Below are 25,312 nucleotides of genomic sequence, written 5' to 3'. Positions count from 1 at the left end.
AATAGAGTGGACAATGGTAGAGTAATACAACTCTATATAATAGAAGGAACATTGGTAGAGTAATACAGCTCTATATAATAGAAGGGACACTGGTAGAGTAATCTAACTCTATATGATAAAGGGGACAGTGGTAGAGTAATACAACTCTATATAATAGAAGGAACATTGGTAGAGTAATACAACTCTATATAATAGAAGGAACATTGGTAGAGTAATACAGCTCTATATAATAGAGGGGACACTGGTAGAGTAATACAGCTTTATATAATAGAGGGGACAATGGTATAGTAATACAGCTCTATATGATAAAGGGGACAATGGTAGAGTAATACAGCTCTATATAATAGAGGGGAAACTGGTAGAGTAATATAACTCTATATAATGGAGGGGACAGTGGAAGAGTAATACAACTCTATATAATAGAAAGGACATTGGTAGAATAATACAACTCTATATAATAGAAAGGACAATGGTAGAGTAATACAACTCTTATATAATTGAGGGGACAATGGTAGAGTAATATAACTCTATATACTTGAGGGGACAATGGTAGAGTGATACAACTCTATATGATAGAGGGGACAATGGTAGAGTAATATAACTCTATATAATAGATGTGACAATGGTAGAGTAATACAGCTCTATATAATAAAGGGGACAATGGTAGAGTAATACAGCTCTATATAATAGAGGGGACAATGGTAGAGTAATACAGCTCTATAAAATAGAGGGGACAGTGGTAGAGTAATACAGCTCTTTATAACGGAGTGGACAATGGTAGAATAATACAACTCAATATAATAGAGGGGACACTGGTAGAGTAATACAGCTCTATATAATAAAAGGGGACAATGGTAGAGGAATACAACTCTATATAATAGAAGGGTCAATGGTAAAGCAATACAACTCTATATAATGGAGGGGACAATGGTAGAGTAATACAACTCTATATAATAGAAAGGACATTGGTAGAATAATACAACTCTATATAATAGAGGGGACAATGGTAGAGTAATATAACTCTATATAATTGAGGGGACAATGGTAGAGTAATACAACTCTATATAATAGAGGGGACAATGGTAGAATAATACAACTCTATATAATAGAAGGGACATTGGTAGAGTAATACAGCTCTATAAAATGGAGGGGACAATGGTAGAGTAATACAGCTCTATATAATAGAGGGGACACTGGTAGAGTAATACAGCTCTATAAAATAGAGGGGACAGTGGTAGAGTAATACAGCTCTATATAACGGAGTGGACAATGGTAGAATAATACAACTCAATATAATAGAGGGGACACTAGTAGAGTTATACAGCTCTATATAATAAAAGGGGACAATGGTAGAGGAATACAACTCTATATAATAGAAGGGTCAATGGTAAAGCAATACAACTCTATATAATGGAGGGGACAATGGTAGAGTTATACAACTCTATATAATAGAAAGGACATTGGTAGAATAATACAACTCTATATAATAGAGGGGACAATGGTAGAGTAATATAACTCTATATAATTGAGGGGACAATGGTAGAGTAATACAACTCTATATAATAGAGGGGACAATGGTAGAATAATACAACTCTATATAATAGAAGGGACATTGGTAGAGTAATACAGTTCTATAAAATGGAGGGGACAATGGTAGAGTAATACAGCTCTATATAATTGAGGGGACAATGGTAGAGTATACAGTTCTATATAATAGAGGAGACATTGGTAGAGTAATATAGCTCTATATGATAGAAGGAACATTGGTAGAGTAATACAGCTATATAAAATGGAGGGGACAATGGTAGAGTAATACAGCTCTATAAAATGGATGGGGCAATGGAAGAGTAATACAGTTCTATATAATAGAGGGGACATTGGTAGAGTAATACAGCTCTATATAATAGAGGGGACACTGGTAGAGTAATACAGCTCTATAAAATGGAGGGGACAATGGTAGAGTAATACAACTCTTTATAATAGAGGGGACAATGGTAGAGTAATACAGCTCTATATAATAGAGGGGACAATTGTAGGGTAATACAGCTCTATATAATAGAAGGGACATTGGTAGAGTAATACAACTCTACATAATAGAGGGGACACTGGTAGAGTAATACAGCTCTATAAAATGGAGGGGACAATGGGAGAGTAATACAGCTCTATATAATAGAGGGGACAATGGTAGAGTAATACAGCTCTATATAATAGAGGGGACACTGGCAGAGTAATACAGCTCTATAAAATGGAGGGGACAATGGTAGAGTAATACAACTCTTTATAATAGAGGGGACAATGGTAGAGTAATACAGCTCTATATAATAGAGGGGACAATTGTAGGGTAATACAGCTCTATATAATAGAAGGGACATTGGTAGAGTAATACAACTCTACATAATAGAGGGGACACTGGTAGAGTAATACAGCTCTATAAAATGGAGGGGACAATGGGAGAGTAATACAGCTCTATATAATAGAGGGGACAATGGTAGAGTAATACAGCTCTATATAATAGAGGGGACACTGGTAGAGTAATACAGCTCTATAAAATGGAGGGGACAATGGTAGAGTAATACAGCTCTATATAATAGAGGGGACAATGGTAGAGTAATACAGCTCTATATAATAGAGGGGACACTGGCAGAGTAATACAGCTCTATAAAATGGAGGGGACAATGGTAGAGTAATACATCTCTATATAATAGAGGGGACAGTTGTAGAGTAATACAGCTCTATATAATAGAGGGGACAATTGTAGGGTAATACAGCTCTATATAATAGAAGGGACATTGATAGAGTAATACAACTCTTTATAATAGAGGGGACATTGGTAGAGTAATACAGCTCTATAAAATGGAGGGGACAATGGTAGAGTAATACAGCTCTATATAATAGAGGGGACAATGGTAGAGTAATACAGCTCTATATAATAGAGGGGACAATTGTAGGGTAATACAGCTCTATATAATAGAAGGGACATTGGTAGAGTAATACAACTCTATATAATAGAGGGGACATTGGTAGAGTAATACAGCTCTATACAATAGAGGGGACAATGGTAGATTAATACAGTTCTATATGATAGAGGGGACAATGGTAGATTATTACAGCTCTATATAATCTAGTAGACTATGGTAGAGTAATATAGCTCTATATACATGTAATAGAGGGGACAATGGTAGAGTTATACTGCTCTATATAATGGAGGGGACAGTGGTAGAGTAATACAGTTCTATATAATAGAGGAGATATTGGTAGAGTAATATAGCTCTATATGATAGAGGGAACATTGATAGAAGGAACAGCTCTGTATAAAAGAATGGACATTGGTAGATTTATACAGCCTGATATAAAAGAAGGGACATTGTTAAAAACCACTCAAAATAATTGAAGGGACATTGGTAGAGTAAAACAGCTCTAGATAATGGAGGAGACATTGTTAGAGTAATACAGCCCATTATAATAGAGGGGACATTGATAGCGTAATCAGCTCTATGTAATATAGGGGACATTAATAAAATAAAACAGCTCTACATAATAGGGGAGACATTGGTAGAGTAAAACAGCTCTATATAATACAGGGGATACTAATACAATTCCATATTAGAGTTACTGTGAGCCTGAAGAGGGAGTAAAAGTTTCTATATCAAAAAATAGTAAGTTTTACCATTCTTATTCTTGGAATGAAGATTTTATTTTTTTAGTTGTCATGTTCTTTATTTTGTTTTTACTCCCACCCGGTAAATTCAAAATTAAGAATATGACACTAACCTATATTTTGATATTCTGGATATTCATCTACAAAATAAAGAAAAAAAGAATGATGAAAAATCTCTTTTCTATCATCAACTTCCCTTATTTATGTAGCAAAATATATTCTAAAATGAGGCAATCGCAATCTATCGACAAATAAGTTGATGATATCAGGATATCAACACTCTCATTTAAAGTCAAAATTTCACAAATTATAGGGTTGATGAAATGACTTTGTTTGCAAATACAATCTTTCCTTAGGTCGAATTGTTAGGCCGTTATTTTCACAATGTATTGTCATTCAATTTTGAAAAATACTTGAATTCATATGAAAAAACCGGGACAATCGGGTAATTCCCACAAAATTCAGAATTAGTAATCATTGCTTAAGGGTAGAGACGGGTAGATATGAAAGGATACTTAATAAATGTGGTAAAAATGAAAATTCTTCCCAGGAGTGAAAGAGTCTGTTGTTACTGTACTTCAAGTCCAACTGAGGATGAAATACATTTTTTGCAAGAATATGTCCATTGTATAATGATTCTAGAGGAGAGTTTTTAAACAAAATCTTTAAAACTTTTCCAAATTTAATACTGCTTAATAATGTGGACTTGTTTACATGAATTATGTCAAATGAAGATTCTGAGTTTGTTGTTTTATTATGCCAACATTTAAATGAAAATTTTAATATGAGAAAACAACATAGTACAATATAGGCATATTACAGTCATACATATATACTATTTGTATACATTTTATGCATCCTAAAAGTTGACAGCTAACTCTCTGTTCAATATACAATTGATTGTTTTGTTCTGTTAATTGTAATTTATGACTATGATTTCGGACATTGTTCATCTTTATGCTGCACTGTGGGTCCAAATTGGTTAAATAAATATTCTATTCTAAAGTGCCCTTAAATGTGAAAAATTAATTAAAAGATTTCACACTGACAGATGAAGTTTGCTCAGGAAAGCTCCTTGTAAAAACGCATAACTAAGATGTAAGTGGGCTACGGTCTTCAATCTTCCCTTGTTTTGGGTAGTATATATTTGTCCCGCATTGCTTTTCATACTTATTCATTGTTCTGGCCACGTCATAGCTTTTGATTGGATAAAGACTGGGATATACCTTTCTATATTGAGAGTAATATATATTCATACACCTCTTGAAAACGGACTTATTTAGTTTAAAGATAACTCACTGATCACCAGAAAATAAATTCTGTAAATTCAAAAATATCTCAAGAAATTTTCAATGATCATTTCAATCTTTTGATGATTTTTTTGAGACAAACTACATTTCTTGTCGCTTATTTTTCCGGTGCTGCTCGGCACTTCCTGTGTAGCAGAAAACGTTATGGAAAAGTATGAAACTTACGTTGTTTTTAATAGTTTTAGTACTTTTACATAATTCACAAGCGAGATTATATCACTTTAAAGGTAATGTAGACCCATATGATAAGAAATATGGCCATTTTTCTGAAAAGGACCGTTTGGAAAGCCTGGAATCAGTTCGAAAAGTATTTACCTTTGGATACGACAATTACATGAAATATGCCTATCCCTTAGACGAACTAAACCCCATTTACTGTGAAGGAAGAGGTCCGGACTACGATAATCCGTAAGTATTTGGATAAGTCTTTTTTTTTTACTTTTACCTAAAACATTAGTTAACTATGGTAAACACAATAAGGATTTTATTTTCAAATAGTTTTGACAGAGTTAACGTGACGTACTAGAATCATTCGCGGTATTACCGTATATGACGCCTATATCAGGTCCGGCACAATCTCCTGATTTAGCTAAGTAGCTTGATTTAGCTATATAGCTTTATTAAGCTATTCAGAATAGCTTGATTTAGCTATTTTATCACACATTTTTTTCTTAGATATGTTATTTTCTCAGCATGCACAAAAAGTAATTGATACAGTTACTTCTGCAGTGAAATTATAAAGGAGGCCAATTATGGTCAACAAGATAATTGATTGGTAATAATTCTGTACAATCATTTCAGGGGTCGAAATTAACGGGAATACACGCTAAAAGGGAATTAAAAACAGAAAATGGGAGTGAAAAGCGACCTGTAGTCGCCAACCTTTGCGAGTAAGAAAAACCTGGACTTTTTTCGGATTTTTTCCCCAATTTATTCCAAAATTGAAAAATATCCAGGTAGCATGCTCCTATAGTTTGTAAAGTGCAATGACCAGAAAAAAGAAGATGATTTATTTTTAAATTCATTTTTTTTTTTTCAATCATAATTATTGATTTATATATGATTCAGTTTTTCTAATGAGAACTAAACTTTAATTTTATAAAGAATGACCTTAAGACCCTGACTTTTTCAATGACAAACTATTTTTCATTGTTAGTTGTTACTTCTTCCCCCTATGTTTGAGCTAGTAATATTTTTTTCTTGGGGCTAATGATTTGATTGCTTCACCCCTGTATCCGTTTAGATTTCATCTTGTATAAAATGACCTAAATTAACTCACAAGGTGTAAATTAGTTTTCTATTAAATTATTCAAATAATTAACTCCTATGTTAAAATTACTATGTGAAGAAAAAATGCTAGTGAAAGTTCAATATTGCTAGTAAAAATAAATTCCACTAGCTAAAATCTGCTAGTGGTCAAAAAAGTTAATTTCTATCCCTGATCATACATGTACTTATCCATGTCTCGATGCACACAAGGTTACTCAAACAATGGAAATACATCTTTTGCTTAAAAGTATTCAAATGCTGCAATGGAAGACCCATCTTTGATTTCAGTTGTTTTGTTAGCCCATAGTACCTATATGAATAGTCATTCACTCATTCTTTATTTCTTCCATATGTAACAAATTAATAGGGCTGGGACGATACAACTTTTTCTATATCGATACGTATCACGATATTTGAGCCACGATATGATATGTATCACGATATGTGTATGGTTAAAAAAATCTTCTTTTTGTATTGAAATGAACAAAACATTTCTTCACAAATAAGAATAATTTATTCATAGAGGTTGTATGTCTATTGTAAAACAAAATTATTTTACATAAGTTTGTTAATTATTATGTATTTCATATTTGTATTTATATTAAGCATATTTATTTTATATATTAAACCCAAAATGTTAAGTACATGTAAACAAAGAAAAACATATGTCTGAATTTTTTTTAACGATATTTCGATATTTCTTAATTTGTATCGATATGCGTATCATTCTCACACCGAATCGATATTATCGATATCTCGATATATCGTCCCAGCCCTACAAATTAATGCTTTTCAAACTCTTATAAATGCACTGTACTGATCTGACAACTCATCAAAACTTTTCATTAACAGAACTCATCCAAGATTTCTCTGACTCTCACCATTTCATCAATACAAAAACTCATCAGTTGACAAGTCACGTAATGGACAACTCATGATTCAGCAATTTATTTGCACTTGCATTGAAACTTATTTCACTCAGAACATCACATATTTATTACATGCATGTTATTTTTTTCAATAGTGGATTAACTAAACTTGAAGTACAAACAATAACTGAACACGGGATAAACCTGACAGGCAGCGTTCTTAAGGTCAATTCTGGATGCAGAAACTTTGTGATGAATTCATCAAATTTCTCTTTTATTCCTTGAAAGGCTTTAACATAATTCTTTGCAAGTTTATTTGGAAGCAAGTATAACTGGCAGGGAGAAAAATGTGATGGACCAGACCAGGATTTAAACTTGGTGCCCCTGGAATCACTAGTCAGGCTCTAATAACTGAATTACCTGGCTATCAACACTTAGACTAGAATTGATAAATACTGCAAAAGAATCTAGATTCAACACAACACTTACTTGTAACATTCTCTAAGATAAGCTTCTAATAGGGGCCATCTGGAATGAGTTTGAAAAGTACATTTGGAAATAATAACATTTTAGACTCGGCCATCCACAAAGCTTTGAGTATCCGATGTTCTTAAAACAGAAATGACAGAAGCAATATAAGTACACATGTTTTTCAAAGGTAGAATACCTTACTAGAAGAGCTCTCTTCAGAGACTTCTGATGAAGAATGTAATGCTGTAAGATTTAATTTTTTTTATTGTTATTTATTACAGTTTAATTTTTTTTATTGTTATTTATTACAGTTGTACATATTTGTGATAACTGCAATGAAATTCATATAAGTATATTTTTATACAATTATATTTATTTTCATACAGATCAAATATTAATATTAATGATGTGTTGGGGGATTACATGCTGACTTTGGTGGACACTTTAGACACTCTTGCTGTAAGTGAATTTCAACAAGATAATATTTGTAATAATCAGTTCATAATTTGTTTGATAATTCAGTTTACCAATTACCAGTAAGGCCAAAATTAGAAATTTTAAGCAACTCATTCACTTTGAGGTTCTCCTGTCCAAGTTTGTCAGTTGTCTGATGTGCCAAATTTTTCACGTTTTAAACTTAATATACAAAAACAGATGGCCAATTTCAATCAAACTTTGGGTATACAGTACTCGCAATGTTATTCTTTACAATGCTACTGTGTCCTATTAGGTTTGTATCCTATTATATCATGTGTGTAATCCTATCCTATTGTGTATCATGTCAAGAATAACGTTGCAGATATTGTAATAGAAGACAAAGTAACATAGAAATATATAAATATATTATAATATATTGATATGTACAATGTACTAGTCATAGGGATGTTCATGAATATTCAATATATGGTTAATTGCACATACTATTGACTATTGAATGTTCATTACTTTTATAATAAAATATGTACGGTATTAAAAGTTTGTACAATTGTTATTGATTTTTAATTTTTTTTTAATATTTCAGATAATGGAAAATGAAATCAAGTTTATGAGAGTTGTTTAGTTAGTCTTTGATTTTTACTTTATTTTTAATTCGTTTAAGATAATGGGAAATGAAACTGAGTTTAAGAGAGCTGTTCAGTTGGTTATTGATAACTTGTCCTTTGACAAACCAACAACTGTACAAGTGTTTGAAGTCACAATCAGGTAACAGCAAGTTTCTTCTGTTAAGATAATTTAAAATGTTGTAGTGATAAATTTCTTTCATAGATTTGAAAAATTGAATGCAAACCAGAATTGATCAGTTTAATTTACATATATATTTATACAATTGTAATGCTTACATGTGTTTACATTATTTTATGGTTTTATTTGATAAAGTAATTTTTTAGTGTTGTCTGAAACACCTTATCAAAGTGCTGTCATCATTATATCATTGTGATTTTGCATTGCACATAAAATGGAGTGTTTTCTTTATCAGGAGTTATAAGAAGAGCTGTGGAATAAGACTGGTTCTTTGCTTTCTTTGTAGAATCTTGGGATCTCTTCTATCCACACATCTCATTATTACAGACCAGGAACAGCCATTTGGAGACATGAGGCTAAAAGATTATAACAATGAGCTACTGTTGCTAGCTAATGACATAGCTTCTAGGTTACTACCAGCTTTTGAAAATACAGCCACAGGGATACCATTTCCTAGAGTAAGAAAAAATATGAAAGAGAAATCAGACATTGTATACACTCACATATAAGTCAGTTCGTGCACTATTGCTTATCCATAACTCCTAGAATTCAGGATGAATTTCTTCAAAGAAGGTGAATATGTCACTGGGTTACCAGGTATTTGAAAGTTGGTCTACATACATATGGGGTTTCTATATCTCAGTGGATAGAGCACTGGCCTGGTATGCCAGAGGCCTGGGTTTGAGTCCAGGTTGAGACTCCGATTTTTCACTTGTGACATTCTATTGGACTTGTGTTTCAAAGTATGTTTTAGGGGTATGACATAGATATTTGATCTTTTATGTAAACATTATAACAGTAAACAATTAATTAATAAAATTTGTAAGTACTTTTACTTTACGGTAACCTTAGATGTTCCTTTCTTGCATGGTAGAATCTTAGAATATGTCCCAACTTTTGTCAATGATAATCATTGGTGTTGTGAAGAAAATACTAGATTTCCTTGTCCAGAGAAATATTGATTTTTCTGGACCCATTAGTCAGACATAAAGTTTTAGACCAAAATTGAACTTCCAAAAATCAGACATATGCCAATGGGTGCAAATTAAGCCACTTTATCTTTCTAAAGGTTCTTGAAAGTTTGAATTTAATTTATCACATCATTACTGATACATTTTAGTTATAGTGTAGTTTGATTAATTATACCCCCGCTCCGAAGGAGAGGGGGTATACTGTTTTACCCTTGTGTGCCTGTCTTTGTGTGTGTCTAGCTGTCTGTCCGTCCATAACAAATTTTTCATCACAGTTTTCTCAGCAACTGCTCATCGCAGAGGCTTGAAATTTTAGCACACATTTTGTTGAAGCATGTTATATGGTGGGATTCATTTTTGTATGAATCTGATGTCAACTTCCTGTTTATCTGTGCATCTATCTGTAACATACGTACGTTCATCCCTGTGTCTTTCGTAACTGAACTTTTGTGCATTCACATCAGAGTATATATTCACATCAAAGCAGGGGTATAACTAGTGAGCATTGGCTCACAGACTTCTTGTTTTCATTATCCTGACATCTATCAAAAAGTTTGAAGGAGTAGTTCGAAAAATAGTGTGTCACACTAATCAGGTTACCTTCTCAAAATAAAAGTATTATTATTATAATTTGTCACTTATGTTCATCTGCAAATTATGTGACGAGATTTTAATGATTTTGGGAAAAGATTTTCCATGGATGAGGAAGCATTGATAAGATTTATTAAATGTGTGCCATTCAAGTAGATTGGATATAATACTTGTACATGTATTAGAGCAGATTGCAACTCTTTAAAGTTTTATGCCAAATGTTATACAAGTCTGTTTGCTAGTTGACATTCAATTTACAGTGTTATACAAATTGTTGAATTTATTCATAAATTATTTCCTTATGAGTATTCTACAAAATGTGTATGTGCACTTTATGTTGTAGGTAAAATTAAATGAAGGAGTTCCGGAGAATTGTGTTAATGAGACATGTACATCAGGGGCTGGGTCATTGGTGCTAGAATTTGGTATTCTGTCACGCCTGACTGGGGATCCTATTTATGAATCCTATGCAAGACGAGCCGTCAAACGGTTGTGGGAGTATCGCTCAAACATTACTGGCTTACCAGGTGAGGTATACTTTCAGACACACAGATAATTAGCATCACTCACATATAACTTTATTTCATATTACTGACATATGCTTTATTCACAAAATCTTGCATGTATATGTACTTTATTTAGCATCACTGATGTATTATTTTAAAAAGCATCACTAATGTATTTTATATCATTGCTGAAATATACTTTATTAATCATCGTTAGCATATATAGTTCTTTATTTATCATCACTGACATGTACTTAATTATTGTTAGTGGTGTTCCAATCATCAATTATAATCGAAAAACCATCTGATTGCTGGCATAATCCAAGCGCTCAATTACAAAATTTTTATTTCAATAAATTTTTTTTAAAAAATTTTATTTTACAAACGTAATTATTTTTAAGTCGAATATTTTAGCCACAACTTATCTATTAACTCATTTGTGCATTGTAATGGCGCAGACAAACAGACAATTGTTTCCTTACCTGGGTAACAAAGCATGTTCCCAGGTATGGACTCAAGTTTTATATCTGTACAGTGTATGAAGAAAAATTAAAGAAAAAGAGATACACACTCAATAAAACACTCAGATGATATCCGTTTATTCTTTTTCGGCAAAATAAACAACAAATATATATGCAGAAAGTAGTCATTTACCCATTCCTACCATTTAATTAACTAAATTGATAGACTTTGTAAATGTCCTATTATAATCGTTATTTAGTTAGTTTTAGTAACCCGATCATCAATTATGAAATTCTTACTGATTCACATCACTAATTATCATCACTGACATGTACTTTATTTATCATCACTGACATGTACTTTATTTAGCTTCACTGACATGGACTTTATTTATCATCACTGACATGTACTTTTATTTAACTTCACTGATATGCACTTTATTTATCATCAATGACATGTACTTTATTTATCATCACTGACATCTACTTTATTTATCATCACTGACATATACTTTATTTAGCTTCACTGACATGTACTTTTATTTAACTTCACTGACATGTACTTTATTTATCATCACTGACATGGACTTTATTTATCACCACTGACATATACTTTATTAAGCATCATTGACATGAACTTTATTTAGCTTTGCAGACATGTATTTTATTTAGCATCACTGATCAGATATATAATTTTTTAGCTTTATAGATGTGGTTTTATATCATCACTTACATGTACTTAATCCAGTAACTTACAGCAGTTAAAATATGTGGACTATATGATGAGTTTAAATATGTGGACTATATGATGAGTTTAAATATATGTGGACTATATGAAGAGTTTAAATATATGTGGATTATATGAAGAGTTTAAATATGTGGACTATATGATGAGTTTAAATATGTGGACTATATAAAGAGTTTAAATATGTGGACTATATGATGAGTTTAAATATGTGGACTTTATGATGAAGTCTTTTGTAGGGAATGTGATTAATATTCAGACTGGACAGTGGTTGGGACAGATGAGTGGCCTTGGTGCAGGATTTGACTCTTTTTATGAATATTTACTTAAGGTTGTGTTTATACAATTGTATCTTAATCAAAGGATTTTTATTCTATTTTATACTTTTTTTTGATTAGCTTAATATTTAATGAATAATGTAAAGCATAGTGTTTCCATTTTGATTTATAGTTCACATGTAAGTATATCATTTGTTTTTTTACAGACCTACATATTGTTTGGTGAAACTGAAGACTACAAAATGTTCAAAGAATTATATGAGTCCATAAAATTTCATATGAGAAGAGGGTATGTTTTAAAAAAATGTTGAAATGCTCTTTGACTTTTTAAAAAATGAAAAAAAAAAAATTCAGATAATCTTTGCCAAGTTTGAAGTAGTTTAAATGACATCTGTATTTTAATTCGTCTAGGAGATTAAAATGTAACAAAGGTGATGGAAACCCTCCAATATATGTCAATGTAAACATGAAAACTGGTGACACCATTAATCATTGGATTGATTCGCTGCAGGCAGCTTGGACAGGAGTACAGGTCTGCTAACAAAGCTTTTACCATGTCAACTCAAGACCCTAATTTAAGCCGAAGGACCAAAGATAAATGCTTATATTTGAAAATGATTCATATGAGACATCATATGGAAAAGGACATGATGATCATTTTCATTTAAATATTATATATAAGCATTCTGAGAGTATTGCATAAGCAGTTACTGTAATAGTCCCCTGCCAACATGTGTAATATGGTTCCCCTTAAAAATGAAAAAAGCTACTGTAACAATTCTTTCAAAAATCTAAGTGAGACAAAATTCAAACTTGATCAGTACCTCATCAAGGTACACTCGCATACCAAAAATAAGCTCAATATCTCCAAGCATTTAGAAAAAATAGTGTAGAGAACCAAATAGGACAGACAGACAGATGGACAGATGAGGAAGAAACCTATAGTCCCCTACGGTATCACTGGTAGGGGACTAATAAGCACAAAGATTGGGTAGCTTTGCTTTCAGACTGGTAAGTTTGCATTTCATTCACACTGTATTTCTGTTTGCAGGTGTTAAATGGAGACATTGATGAAGCAATATGTTCTCATGCCCTGTATTATTCTATATGGAAGAAGTTCGATGTTCTACCAGAGCGATATAATTGGTATCTTCGTGTCCCAGAAGTGAACTTTTATCCTCTTCGACCAGAGTTGATTGAGTCCACATACTTTTTATATCAAGCAACCAAAAACCCATTCTACCTCCATGTAGGTCGAGACATTTTGTACAACCTGATCAACTACACTCAGGCTGAGTAGGTCTCTTACAGCAAAACTATTACAGGATTCCTTTGTCGTTTTTAGTGTGTAAAGGTTGTTACCTTGCTAAAATCAAAATATCAGTAGCACATTTTTAAGGATATAGGATACTTAAAAAATTATGCTATAGAAATGTTTAAAACAGTTTGTGCAGGCTTAGTTATTGCTAAAACATATATTTATCACGAAATTACCCTATCAAACCGGCCTTATTTATTCATTCAACTCAAATCTATAATATCTACAGTGAAATTCAACGCAAATACATACAAATATGAAATCCCTTAAAATAAATACAAATTTAATGTTATTTTATCATGAAACAAATTCATTTGGACCTAAAAATGGTTAAAAAAAAAAAAAAAAAGAAAAGAAGGTACACATGTATGATTCTATGATAAGATCCCCACTTTCTCTGGATTTTGGGCATACTATGAACTTTATTCAAATTTTAGACCAGCATTGAAAATTGTTTACTTCTTTTGATCAAAGCAAAGCCCTTATTGGTCATATTAATATGGAAACACCCTCAGGTAGTGTTGATTCAAGTTTGTTCAAGTCTTGATCCCTAGGCATAAGGCATGGCCACATTAGATGGTCAAATTTTTACATAAGAATATATGGGTGCAAATAAGTAAAAGTCTTTTAAAGCCATGATTAGTCATACAAATATGAAAGCATTTTCAGTTAGTGTAGATTCAAGTTTGTTTAAATCATGGCCCCTTCCCCCGCCCCTCCCGAGGTAGGATGGGACCACTTAAATGTTCAAACTTTTCAATACTGAACTGATTTCTGCTTTCTCTGTTGATGTGGTCCATGGGCCTTTTGTTTAGTTTACAGAGACAGAGCAGATCACTAAAACAGTTTTTGTTTAAAGGAGTACTACTCTTTTACTGAATAAAGTGAAATGTCTTAATTTATATTATAAAATATAATGAAGTACTATGTTCTGTTTTTCAATTTCTCCATGCAATCTTAAAGGAATTGATTTTTAAGTCACCTAAGTCAATCAGGTGACTGGACATCTAACAGACAAATTGTTTATTAGACAAAGGAAAATATCTTATTTCAGAATGACTTTAACGACAGACAAAGTGTTTATTAAAGAAAGGAAAATATCTCATTTCAGAATGACTTTAACACCTTTCTGTACTTATGCAGATGTGGCTATGGAACTGTGCATGATGTAAATGATAAATCACTTGAGGACAGAATGGAAAGCTTTTTCCTTAGTGAAACATGTAAATACTTGTATTTGGTAAGTATTAGTGTCTGTGATACAACTACAAGGTAATTATCAGTGTGTTAAGTTCTATTACTTTAGTGTCTGTGATATTGTGCTTTGTGAAAGTGTTTGTATTGTGACATCTGTATCTAGCAAGTTTAAGTGCCTGTACAAGGATTGTCCCAGAAAAGCATGAACAATTTCAATAATTTTGTTTCATTTATATTATAAAGTTGAAAAAATTGGTATGCACCATAATCAACATTTTTTACATAATACACTGAAATTTCAATAAAGTATCCCTCAGATAAATGAATCATTCAAAATAGCTGTCGGTACAACATGGACAACGCCAAAATGTAGCTCATAGCATAACCATTTGTAAATTTGTTCAGTACTGTGCATTTTTAAAATTTTGATGAAGCATAAATTTGATACTGCATTTGATTTTCTTTTAGTGACCGATTTTTCACTTGGTTATGTGTTTATGTCTGTGATTCTGTACTTGGTATGTGTTAGTGTCTGTGATTCTGTATTTGGTATGTGTTAGTGTCTGTGATTCTGTACTTGGTTTGTGTTAGTGTCTGTGATTCTGTACTTGGTATATGTTAGTGTCTGTGATTCTGTACTGGTATGTGGTAGTGTCTGCGATTCTGTACTTGATATGTGTTTGTGTCTGTGATTCTGTTCTTGGTATGTGTTTGTGTCTGTGATTCTGAACCTGGTATGTGTTAATGTCTGTGATTCTGTACTTGGTATGTGTTAGTGTCTGTGATTCTGTATTTTGTATGTGTTTGTGTCCGTGATTTTGTACTTGGTATGTGTTAGTGTCTGTGATTCTGTATTTGGTATGTGTTAATGTCTGTGATTTTGTACTTGGGTATGTGTTAGTGTCTGTGATTCTGTACTTGGTATGTGTTTGTGTCTGTGATTCTGTACCTGGTATGTGTTAATGTCTTTGATTCTGTACTTGGTATGTGTTAGTGTCTGTGATTCTGTACTGGATTATGTTAGTGTTTGTGATTCTGTACTGGATTATGTTAGTGTCTGTGATTCTGTACTGGATTATGTTAGTGTCTGTGAATCTGTACTTGGTATCTTTTGGTGTCTGTGATTCTGTACCTGGTATGTGTTAGTGTCTGTGATTCTGTACTTGGTATGTGTTAGTGTCTTTGATTCTGTACTTGGTATGTGTTAGTGTCTGTGATTCTGTACTTGGTATGTGTTAGTGTCTTTGATTCTGTACCTGGTATGTGTTAGTGTCTGTGATTCTGTATTTGGTATGTGTTTGTGTCTGTGATTCTGTACCTGGTATGTGTTAGTGTCTGTGATTCTGTACTTGGTATGTGTTAGTGTCTGTGATTCTGTACTTGGTTTGTTTAAGTGTCTGTGATTCTGTACTTGGTGTGTGTAAGTGTCTGTGATTCTGTATTTGGTATGTGTTAGTGTCTGTGATTCTGTACTTGGTGTGTGTAAGTGTCTGTGATTCTGTACCTGGTATGTGTTAGTGTCTGTGAATCTGTACTTGGTATGTGTTAGTGTCTGTGATTCTGTATTTGGTATGTGTTAATGTCTGTGATTTTGTACTTGGGTATGTGTTAGTGTCTGTGATTCTGTACTTGGTATGTGTTAGTGTCTGTGATTCTGTATTTGGTACGTGTTAGTGTCTGTGATTTTGTACTTGGTACGTGTTAGTGTCTGTGATTCTGTACTTGGTATGTGTAAGTGTTTGTGATTCTGTACCTGGTATGTGTTAGTGTCTGTGAATCTGTACTTGGTATGTGTTAGTGTCTGTGATTCTGTATTTGGTATGTGTTAATGTCTGTGATTTTGTACTTGGGTATGTGTTAGTGTCTGTGATTCTGTACTTGGTATGTGTTAGTGTCTGTGATTCTGTATTTGGTACGTGTTAGTGTCTGTGATTCTGTACTTGGTATGTGTTAGTGTCTGTGATTCTGTATCTGGTATGGGTAAGTGTCTGATGATTCTGTTCCTGGTATGTGTTTGTGTCTGTGATTCTGTACCTGGTATGTGTTAGTGTCTGTGATTCTGTACCTGGTATGTGTTAGTGTCTGTGATTCTGTATTTGGTATGTGTTAGTGTCTGTGATTCTGTACTTGGTATGTGTTAGTGTCTGTGATTATGTACTTGGTGTGTGTTAGTGTCTGTGATTCTGTATGTGGTATGTGTAATTGTCTGGGATTCTGTACTTGGTATGTGTTAGTTTCTGTGATAATGTCTTAGTAACTATGATTCTTGGTGAATGTTCTGTACAATTAAAGAATATGTAGTTTTCATTAAACTTTGTTTATTACAGTTATTTGACAAAGACAACCATCTAAACAAGGCACAGTCTAAATATGTATTTAATACAGAAGGTCATATGTTCCCAATTAGTAGTCGATTCCGGAGAAAGCCATGGGAAACTGATGAGAAGAAGCCATCTGCCTCTAAAACTGTCCTAAGTGTCGTTAAAGTTATGAAGAACTCAACATTCTCTAATGTATGTTCTTTGTAATTTGTATATTTTATACTTTATAAAAGCTTAATTGTACTTTATGTTTGCCATTAATATAAGTTTAGCAAATTATTACATATACCCTGATTATCAAGGCCTCTTAAACATGTACCTTAACTTGTACATTGGCTTTAAGATAAATCTAGAGAATATTTGTCTACTTACAGTGTGAGGCCGTGTCAGATGAACAGCGATTCTTTATGCCAATGAAAAGCCCTTATTATCAACAGATGAAGAGTGCTGTAGGAAATGGTGATTGATAAGCAAGCAGTCACCTACCTTCCTTCTGTACAACTATGAGTGGGTTGGGTGTTTGATCGCTTCCAAAATGTTCCTGGATATTTATTCCTATGCCAAATAAGATTTTCACCCTATCACTTACAGATAAGAGAAATCCACCAATATGTTAAAAGGGTTGATTTATTTTGTTAACCCCCCCCCCCCCCCCCCCCAACACACACACAGAGATTTTAATGAGTTTATGGAAACATTAACCTGTGAGATTCTAAACCTATGTAAGCAAGAACAGAAAAGTATGCTGCACTAACCATTGTGGTCTTATTAGAATAAATGCTTTGAAGTAGGTTTAAGTCATAAACATCATAGAATTATATTCCTCAAAATTTATTCCAAGAACAAAATTGAGAAAAAAGGGGAAATTATTTATAAAGTTATAAAGGGGCATTTTTACAGTCCTCAAACTTACTGTGATAATGATTTAGAATTACAGATAAGACAATTTGTGATAAACATAAATTGTAAACAATGTACATTGTATATACATCTACTGTATTATAAGTTATAATCTTTTGGGATTTTTTCTTTTCTGATAAAACTGTGACATTAACACTGCTGTGCAGGTTGTCAGGAAAAATTGATGGGATTTTTTTCTTTACAAAATCACAAATAGGTACCAAATTCTGATGGATAATGGAGTTCACTCTGAAAAGCAAGAAAGCAAAAGTGAATTCAAAATCATCTGATATTTTCTTTATATGAGAGCAATAATAGTGGGGGTTTTTTTTGTTTTTTGTTTTGTTTGTTTTTTTTTAACAAGTTGTTGAGGAAAATTTAATTCAGTGATATTGCCATCAATGTTTTTCATCATACAAGTTGACTAGCAGTGTGTATACTTTTATTTTTCTGTCTACACATATTATACCATTTTCATCATATTAGAGTTATTTTAAATGAAAGTTGATAGCACATACCTGACGTTGCATTAGAATGTTAAGGGTCTTCCACTATGCACAGAAAAGTATGCCTTAGTTAATCAAAATAATTACATGTATGAAATTCTAAGTTTACATTACATCATCTGGTATTTTATGGAGTTTTTCTTTGTTAAAATAAAGAGTCGGATTACCAATACATCTTATATGATGTTTCTTTTCCTGTCATATAATTCATAAGAAGATTTACTGGTAAAGAAAAAAAAAGCCATGATGCTTACTATATTTTATACTGAGGCGAGGGATCAATAATGATGGAACATAAAAAATCAAGAGAGGAGAAATCACTTTATGATGTTCTGCGAAATTTGAATACATGTACATGTATTCTCTTTTGGGATGGGGAAAATACATAAATTTGAATCTAAAAAAAATGGCCCTTAATTGAAAGAGGCTATTGATTTCAAGAATACAGAATGTATAGCCAATTCTTCTCACTACCCGATTGAAGGCCTCAGAAAATTGACTAAATTGTTCCAACTACTGAATACCCATGATCGAGTCGACTATTTAAAACAAATCTTGTTAATGTTGAAATTCAAATCGCAGGTTAACTGGTACCTTACCGTGTAGAGTTCGACATATTACATTCTCATCTCATTTCTTTTTTGACTTGCCGGTTCTTGACATCGGAGTAAAGGAGAATTGCAAATAATACCTCCCCTTGCCCTCAACTCCTTTCCTTCCTAAAGGGCGAGACACTGCATGGATCTGCTATATGTAGCCCCAGTCCTTCTAGCCATTTTCTGTTGCGATATTAAATTAGTATACGTCGCTGTATGCCTGTAACAGATAAGTTTTATTTTTCGAAACATTAAATATACAACCCTCCTATTTGGGAATATACTCTTGTTTCCATCAGAGCTGCTGCTTCAGGCGTAGCTCGGTAGAGCGCTCGCTCCGTGATCGGGAGGTCGTGAGTTCGAATCTCGGCCGCGACTGACCTAAGTCGATAAAAAAATGCGTAGCAACTGTTCCTTCGCCATGCGCTCGCCAATTTGAAGTGAAAGTTGCGGGACCTTCGGATGAGACCTGAAAAACCGAGGCCCCGTGTCACGGCACACGTTGGCACGATAAAGATCCTTCACTGCTCAATGGCCCTGAGTCCTGAGTAAAGGTCTAAATTTGAAGCCCTTCACCGGTATATGGTGACGTCTCTATATGAGTGAAAAATTCTCGAATGGGACATAAAACTACAATCAATCAATCAATCATCAGGCGCTGATCCAGGAATTTTTTCCCCCGGGGGGGGGGGGGGGGGGGTAACATGAACACCGTTGTCAGACTCGGAATTCTTTTTTGACAAGCAAGAAATAAAAAAAGAAACGCAAAACACTTATTCCGAAAAAAAAAAATCGGGTTGGGGGTGGAGAAAACACTTTCATAAGTCAGATACATGACTCTTACAATTTTAGAGGGGTCTGTGTGCTTCTCATTCAAAGAAATCTCTGCAGTCATTCTGAAGTTATCTATTTCGACAGTGTATATCTATGATTGTTTTAAATATTTAGTGGTTGGATATACTTTCATGGCCTGACGGAGCAGAGCCAGAGAATAACTATTGCCAGAAGGAAGATGAAAACAGCAGAATTTTTAGTAAACAGTGGTAGCTAGGAGCTAGCCAATTCTTGGACAGCCGCTTAATGCGGGAGCTACCTGGTACTTACTGGATAAAGTTTTCAGTCTTCTACCCTACAAAGTACATGAGTGATCTAGAACGATCGTTTAGATAATTGTCAGATACGTAGTATCGGGGGAATTTTTTTTTTTTTTGAAAAAAAAATATAGATCTACACTAAAGGGAGACTGCTTTTTTTAAGGACTTGGATGATGTCATCATTTTTTTATATAAATGTCAACGACAATGAAGAAATGTAAATTATTACATAAGGATTGTTTAAAGTTACGAGAATTCTGGATCCTGGCCAGGTTCGTCTGTTTGCTGACTACTTCTTGGACATACTCCACAAACAATTAAAGCAATTGATCTTCTTGCGTACATTGTATGTTTGCCTAATGAGACTTAAATGACTCTCACTACGATATGCTCTTTTGGATCAGAACAGAAGACGAGACCAACAAACAGGGCCTGGAATCTGGACTTAAGATTATAAAATGCAATAGATAACAAATTGTAGGTAGCACTAAAAGAGTAAGAACATAATGGAATATGACGATAACGAACAGTAATGGAACCAAAATAACGAACAGTAATGGGGCCCAAAATCCATTGAAGATAACGAACAGTAATGGAGCCCAAAAGTCCATTGAAGATAACGAACGGTAATCAAGCCCAAAAGTCGGTTAAAGATAACGAACAGTAATGGAGCCCAAAAGTCCACTGAAACAACAAATTGGGAGCAGAGCAAACATGGACCTCTAAAAAAAAAAAATAGAGATGGGATCAGTGCCATGGAGGAATAAGTATCCCATGTCGACCGGTCACACTCGTCGTGTGCTCCTTGTCATGATCATGCAAACGAGAAAAAGTGTGAAAGTATTCAAAGTAATGGCCTAACAATTTGTATGAAAAACATTTTAAACATTCGACTTAAAAATAGATTGTATTTGCTCGCAAGGATTTTGTAAAATTTGCGAAATGTTGACTTTAACGAGACTGTTTATATTCTTGTTTCATCAACTTATTTCTCAATAGCTTGCCTCGTTTTAGAAATTCTCTTTGCTACATTCGTACTTCGGATGGTATTTTCTTTTTGATTTTTAAGAAATTGAACAATATTCTACATATCGAGAAAATAAATGCATGTAGAAAAATCCTAGGTAAAACCAAATCTTAACATTCTGCTGATAAGTACACTATCGATACCAATGCACGGCAATTAAACATCTTAATGATTCATGGATCCTTCTCTTTCTTTCGTCAACTTGTTTGAGATAGTTCAATAAATTTTATGATTTCCAAAACAATTAAGATGTCTCTGAAAATTGACCAATAAATATATCTATAATAAAAATTTTAACTAGTTTTTGTAATCTTCCTTCAAAATGATGTCAGATGAATTTACATGTACATAGATTTGACATATGAAGTTGCAAACGACAGGTAAGTGATAGTATTTTAAAGATACCTGTATGTGTTTTAATTTATTACAGGAAAATATGTTCAAAGGGAGAGGAATAGTTATATCACAACATCGAAGTTTTCCGGCGAAAGAAACAGGCAATCGATAGGTCCAGAGAAGATCGAATAAAATTATAAACACTTATTCATGTTGTATAGACCTGCAAATCATCATACAAAATGTAAAACCTTGAATATTTTACATATAACGTTCGTTTAAAACACTTATAAACACAATTCAGAAAAAAAACTCATAGTAAACCAATAAATAAATACTGTAGCTATTTGCACGGCATCTTCACAATGCATACATGTCAAGGCTTTGTGATATCTTCCTCTACACAAACAGACAAACTCTTGACAAAAGTTGCGATTTAAATTTCGGGCTAGAAAGCTACCATTTCATTTGTTCCCGGTCTAGGACTGGAACCAATCAGAAAACTTTCTCTATTGTTGGTAAGCGTTGTAAATTGATATGGCCTTTCTTAAAATGGAAAGCAGCGATATTGTAGGATTTGTTTCTAGTAACCTCAAATAAAATATCGGATGTTTGTTTATTTTATATTAAGATTGATCGGTTGATTGTGTGTTGTTTTACGTCCCGTTCGAGAATTTTTCACTGTGAAGAGGAACGGTTTCACAAAACCTTGACGTTGTGAAGATGTTTGCACGGTTTCCTTTGCAATTCCGGAGAAATCTCTCCCCCCCCCCCTCTCTCTCTCCAGAAACATGAAACAATTTTAACCCACCTCTGTCAAATGAACAGTACAATAGGCGATTCAACATTGTTCAAATAAAATGAAATTATGATTTTAACATAAAAATGGCCAAATACTTATAGTGAAGATAAGGTAACTTCCTTGTGAGACAGTCATTATCCCAACATTAGGAATCTCAGTTTATATAAAGGTGTACCCTTGAGAAAAGATAAAAAATGTTCTTTTTTTAACAACTATCAATAGATTGTTGCCCTCGAACCCAGTCAATAAATGTATATTATTAAATAATAAAGAAAGTTGATTTGAGTATTCAAACAAATAAGATTGTTTAAGATGATCATTTCGGTCTGAGATGTATATTACAGGGAGTTCATTCGAACGGCATACAACGCACTTGCAGCTGATGGTGACGTCACAATTATATTTTGTTAAAATAAAAATAAAAAGAGATTTCCATGTGAAATACTTTTATTCCTCTGATTATTTTTAGACAGTTTTTGACTGGATTTCGCCCTACTCATGATTGTTGTAGATCTGCTCTGGTCGTCATCAGTCAACTAATAACTGACCAGGACTGTATGGTCACGAGTACGCAAAAATTAAACAAACATGCATTCAAATTCCACGAAACAATACATCCTCAAGTATTTCTATAGCATTATTATGCTGAAATCTCTTGGAAAATTTACATACAACATTGTTCAGGTCGATGGAAGGATGTACGAGTTCAGGATTTATTAGGTTTATCGAATTTCAGATTTCTTTTTTTAATTTCCCAACACTTGTAATTCCACAGGTATTGTTCAGTTCAGTCAATCAATTCCCCATTAGGTATCCAGATATCGACAGATTTATGTTTTCCTGACGTATAAAATCTCCAATCGATTCTTGGAACGGGACAATCGATAGCTCGGCGCCCTCCAGATCTACTGAGAGAATTGTCAGCAACAGTTATGGCGAGAAGTTTACCTCCAATATCACTGTGCTTCTGTGTAATATCTTTCTTTATTCTATTGTCCAAAGGTAAGTCATTTTTACTCAAAAAGTATTAAATAATGAAATGTCTATGTAGTGGTACACGATTTTAATACTGTAGAAAAATTCTAGAAGTATTTAGTTTTCAAATTTACTTTAACCGAATGATGAAACAATTATGTAAATTGAATAAAATTGATTATTCATATTTTTCAAACAATTTATATACACATAGTGTATCTCAACTTCAAATAAAAATGTTGCACGTTAATCATGTACATTAATATTGATAGTGGAGTTTTGGACAATGAATGGCACTTTTTTGCATGTATATGCACTTGTTTTAAAAGACGTTTATTTTTTCTTTTCCCCGAATCTTTTACTCAATTTTGGAAACATGGAATGAACTTATTTTATTCGCTTAAGAAAAATCTGTTGATTAAATTCTATATCTAGTCGGACTTTTTGATTTAGAAAGAGTCGATATATATATATATATATATATATATATATATATATATATATATATATATATATATATATATATATATATATATATATATATATACATTTTTTTTTTTTTTTTTTAAGTGAACAAAAGTCTTATATATACATGTACTTCGTAATATTTGAAATGTGCAAGATTTTTGTGTGATTGCAATTAGAAGAAGCTCATATAAACATGGATGCATCAGTAGATACAGTGTTTTTTATACAATCCAATTTCAATATCGACGAAGAACTTTCTATCATGCAATATATGATTCACCAGGTAGAGGATATATAATAATAATTTAATTTTGGTTATAACGCGTCAAATGATTGGATAAAAAATAGACTATATCGTATAACCTGGGTTGCCTACGTCACAATGACGTACGTCAAAAACGTATCATTCTGCTTGACGTTTTATTTAAAATATGTACAATTTGAAGACATTTCTGAAGGAGAAATTGTCTTATTTTCTACACTTCATGATGGAAAATTAAATCATAAGGAATGAATTTAATAGCTACCCCAGTTATGCTGTTATAACCTGGGTTGGAACAGTATACGCTTTTTTATAAACCGCTTCGCGGTTTATAAAGCGTAAACTGCCCCAGCCCAGGTTATACCAGTATAACTTCATTCCTTAAATATTTTATAAGGCACCTAAGCCCTTTTTATCAATTAAGAAAAAAAAATGATTTGTAAATTAAATATTCAGGAATTAACAAATCTCAACGAAAAAAAAAAACCCCCAATTATAAAGGAACTCTTTCTTTCCTTATGACACTAAACATCGAGAGTATCATCCTCAATTAATTAATTCTTTGCTCATAGTATGTAAAGTTTTCTTCTTTAACAAACCTCTATTTGTGTCTACCAGATTGATTTTTTGATTATTTATTTATCAATACTGTTGTTGTACATGTTTAAGCTATCTAATATATTGTAATATTGCTATCAAACATATATATTTTAATTAAGTAGCACATTAATTTCTGTAGCTTATATATATATATATATATATATATATATATATATATATATATATATATATATATATATATATATATATATATATATATATATATATAAGAAAACAGTCTTGTTGCATTAGAAAAGTACTTTTTTCTGAAGTTACATGATTCTTTTAAATTTTGTATGCTACTTTCAGGAATTTTACCAATTTGAAGACACTTGTTCGGTCTTCGTGGATAGTTACTTTTTTCGTAATGTCTTAAATTGTAGCATTTTATGGAGTTTACATAATTTGTTATTTCTTGCATTTATTTATCCTCGTTCAGAACAAGGGGTATGAATTGTTTTTTCATGAATAATTATTGTCTTCGATTTATAGCAATGACAAAGAAATTGATTGATTTGTTTTCTTTGTTAATTCTAACA

General features: G+C 32.7%; 1 protein-coding gene across 1 annotated transcript; it reads left to right on the top strand.

Annotated features, from left to right (window-relative positions):
• The first annotated feature begins 5,088 nt into the window (after positions 1-5,088).
• LOC133195788 (ER degradation-enhancing alpha-mannosidase-like protein 1) lies at positions 5,089-18,792 on the top strand. Its single transcript, XM_061331729.1, has 12 exons — positions 5,089-5,376; positions 7,964-8,036; positions 8,677-8,780; positions 9,106-9,277; positions 10,725-10,908; positions 12,333-12,424; positions 12,578-12,660; positions 12,783-12,903; positions 13,423-13,667; positions 14,833-14,929; positions 17,214-17,399; positions 17,582-18,792. The coding sequence occupies exons 1-12, from the start codon at positions 5,123-5,125 to the stop codon at positions 17,672-17,674; spliced, it is 1,704 nt and encodes a 567-aa protein (XP_061187713.1). The 5' UTR covers positions 5,089-5,122; the 3' UTR covers positions 17,675-18,792.
• The last annotated feature ends 6,520 nt before the right edge of the window (positions 18,793-25,312 follow it).

The sequence above is a fragment of the Saccostrea echinata genome, unplaced genomic scaffold (assembly GCF_033153115.1).
Source record: "Saccostrea echinata isolate AGI-Se365-2 ecotype Australia unplaced genomic scaffold, CSIRO_AGI_Sech_v1 ptg000029l, whole genome shotgun sequence".
Classification (NCBI taxonomy): domain Eukaryota; kingdom Metazoa; phylum Mollusca; class Bivalvia; order Ostreida; family Ostreidae; genus Saccostrea; species Saccostrea echinata.
This window is presented reverse-complemented; position numbering and strand designations above follow the sequence as displayed.

What these genes read in the sequence shown, in the direction of transcription:
- LOC133195788 (XM_061331729.1), top strand. Translation starts at nt 5,123, where the DNA reads ATGAAACTTACGTTGTTTTTAATAGTTTTAGTACTTTTACATAATTCA. An exon ending in CAGGGATACCATTTCCTAGA is followed by an intron (nt 9,278 to 10,724) that starts GTAAGAAAAAAT and finishes TTTATGTTGTAG; the next exon opens with GTAAAATTAAATGAAGGAGT. An exon ending in TTTATGAATATTTACTTAAG is followed by an intron (nt 12,425 to 12,577) that starts GTTGTGTTTATA and finishes GTTTTTTTACAG; the next exon opens with ACCTACATATTGTTTGGTGA.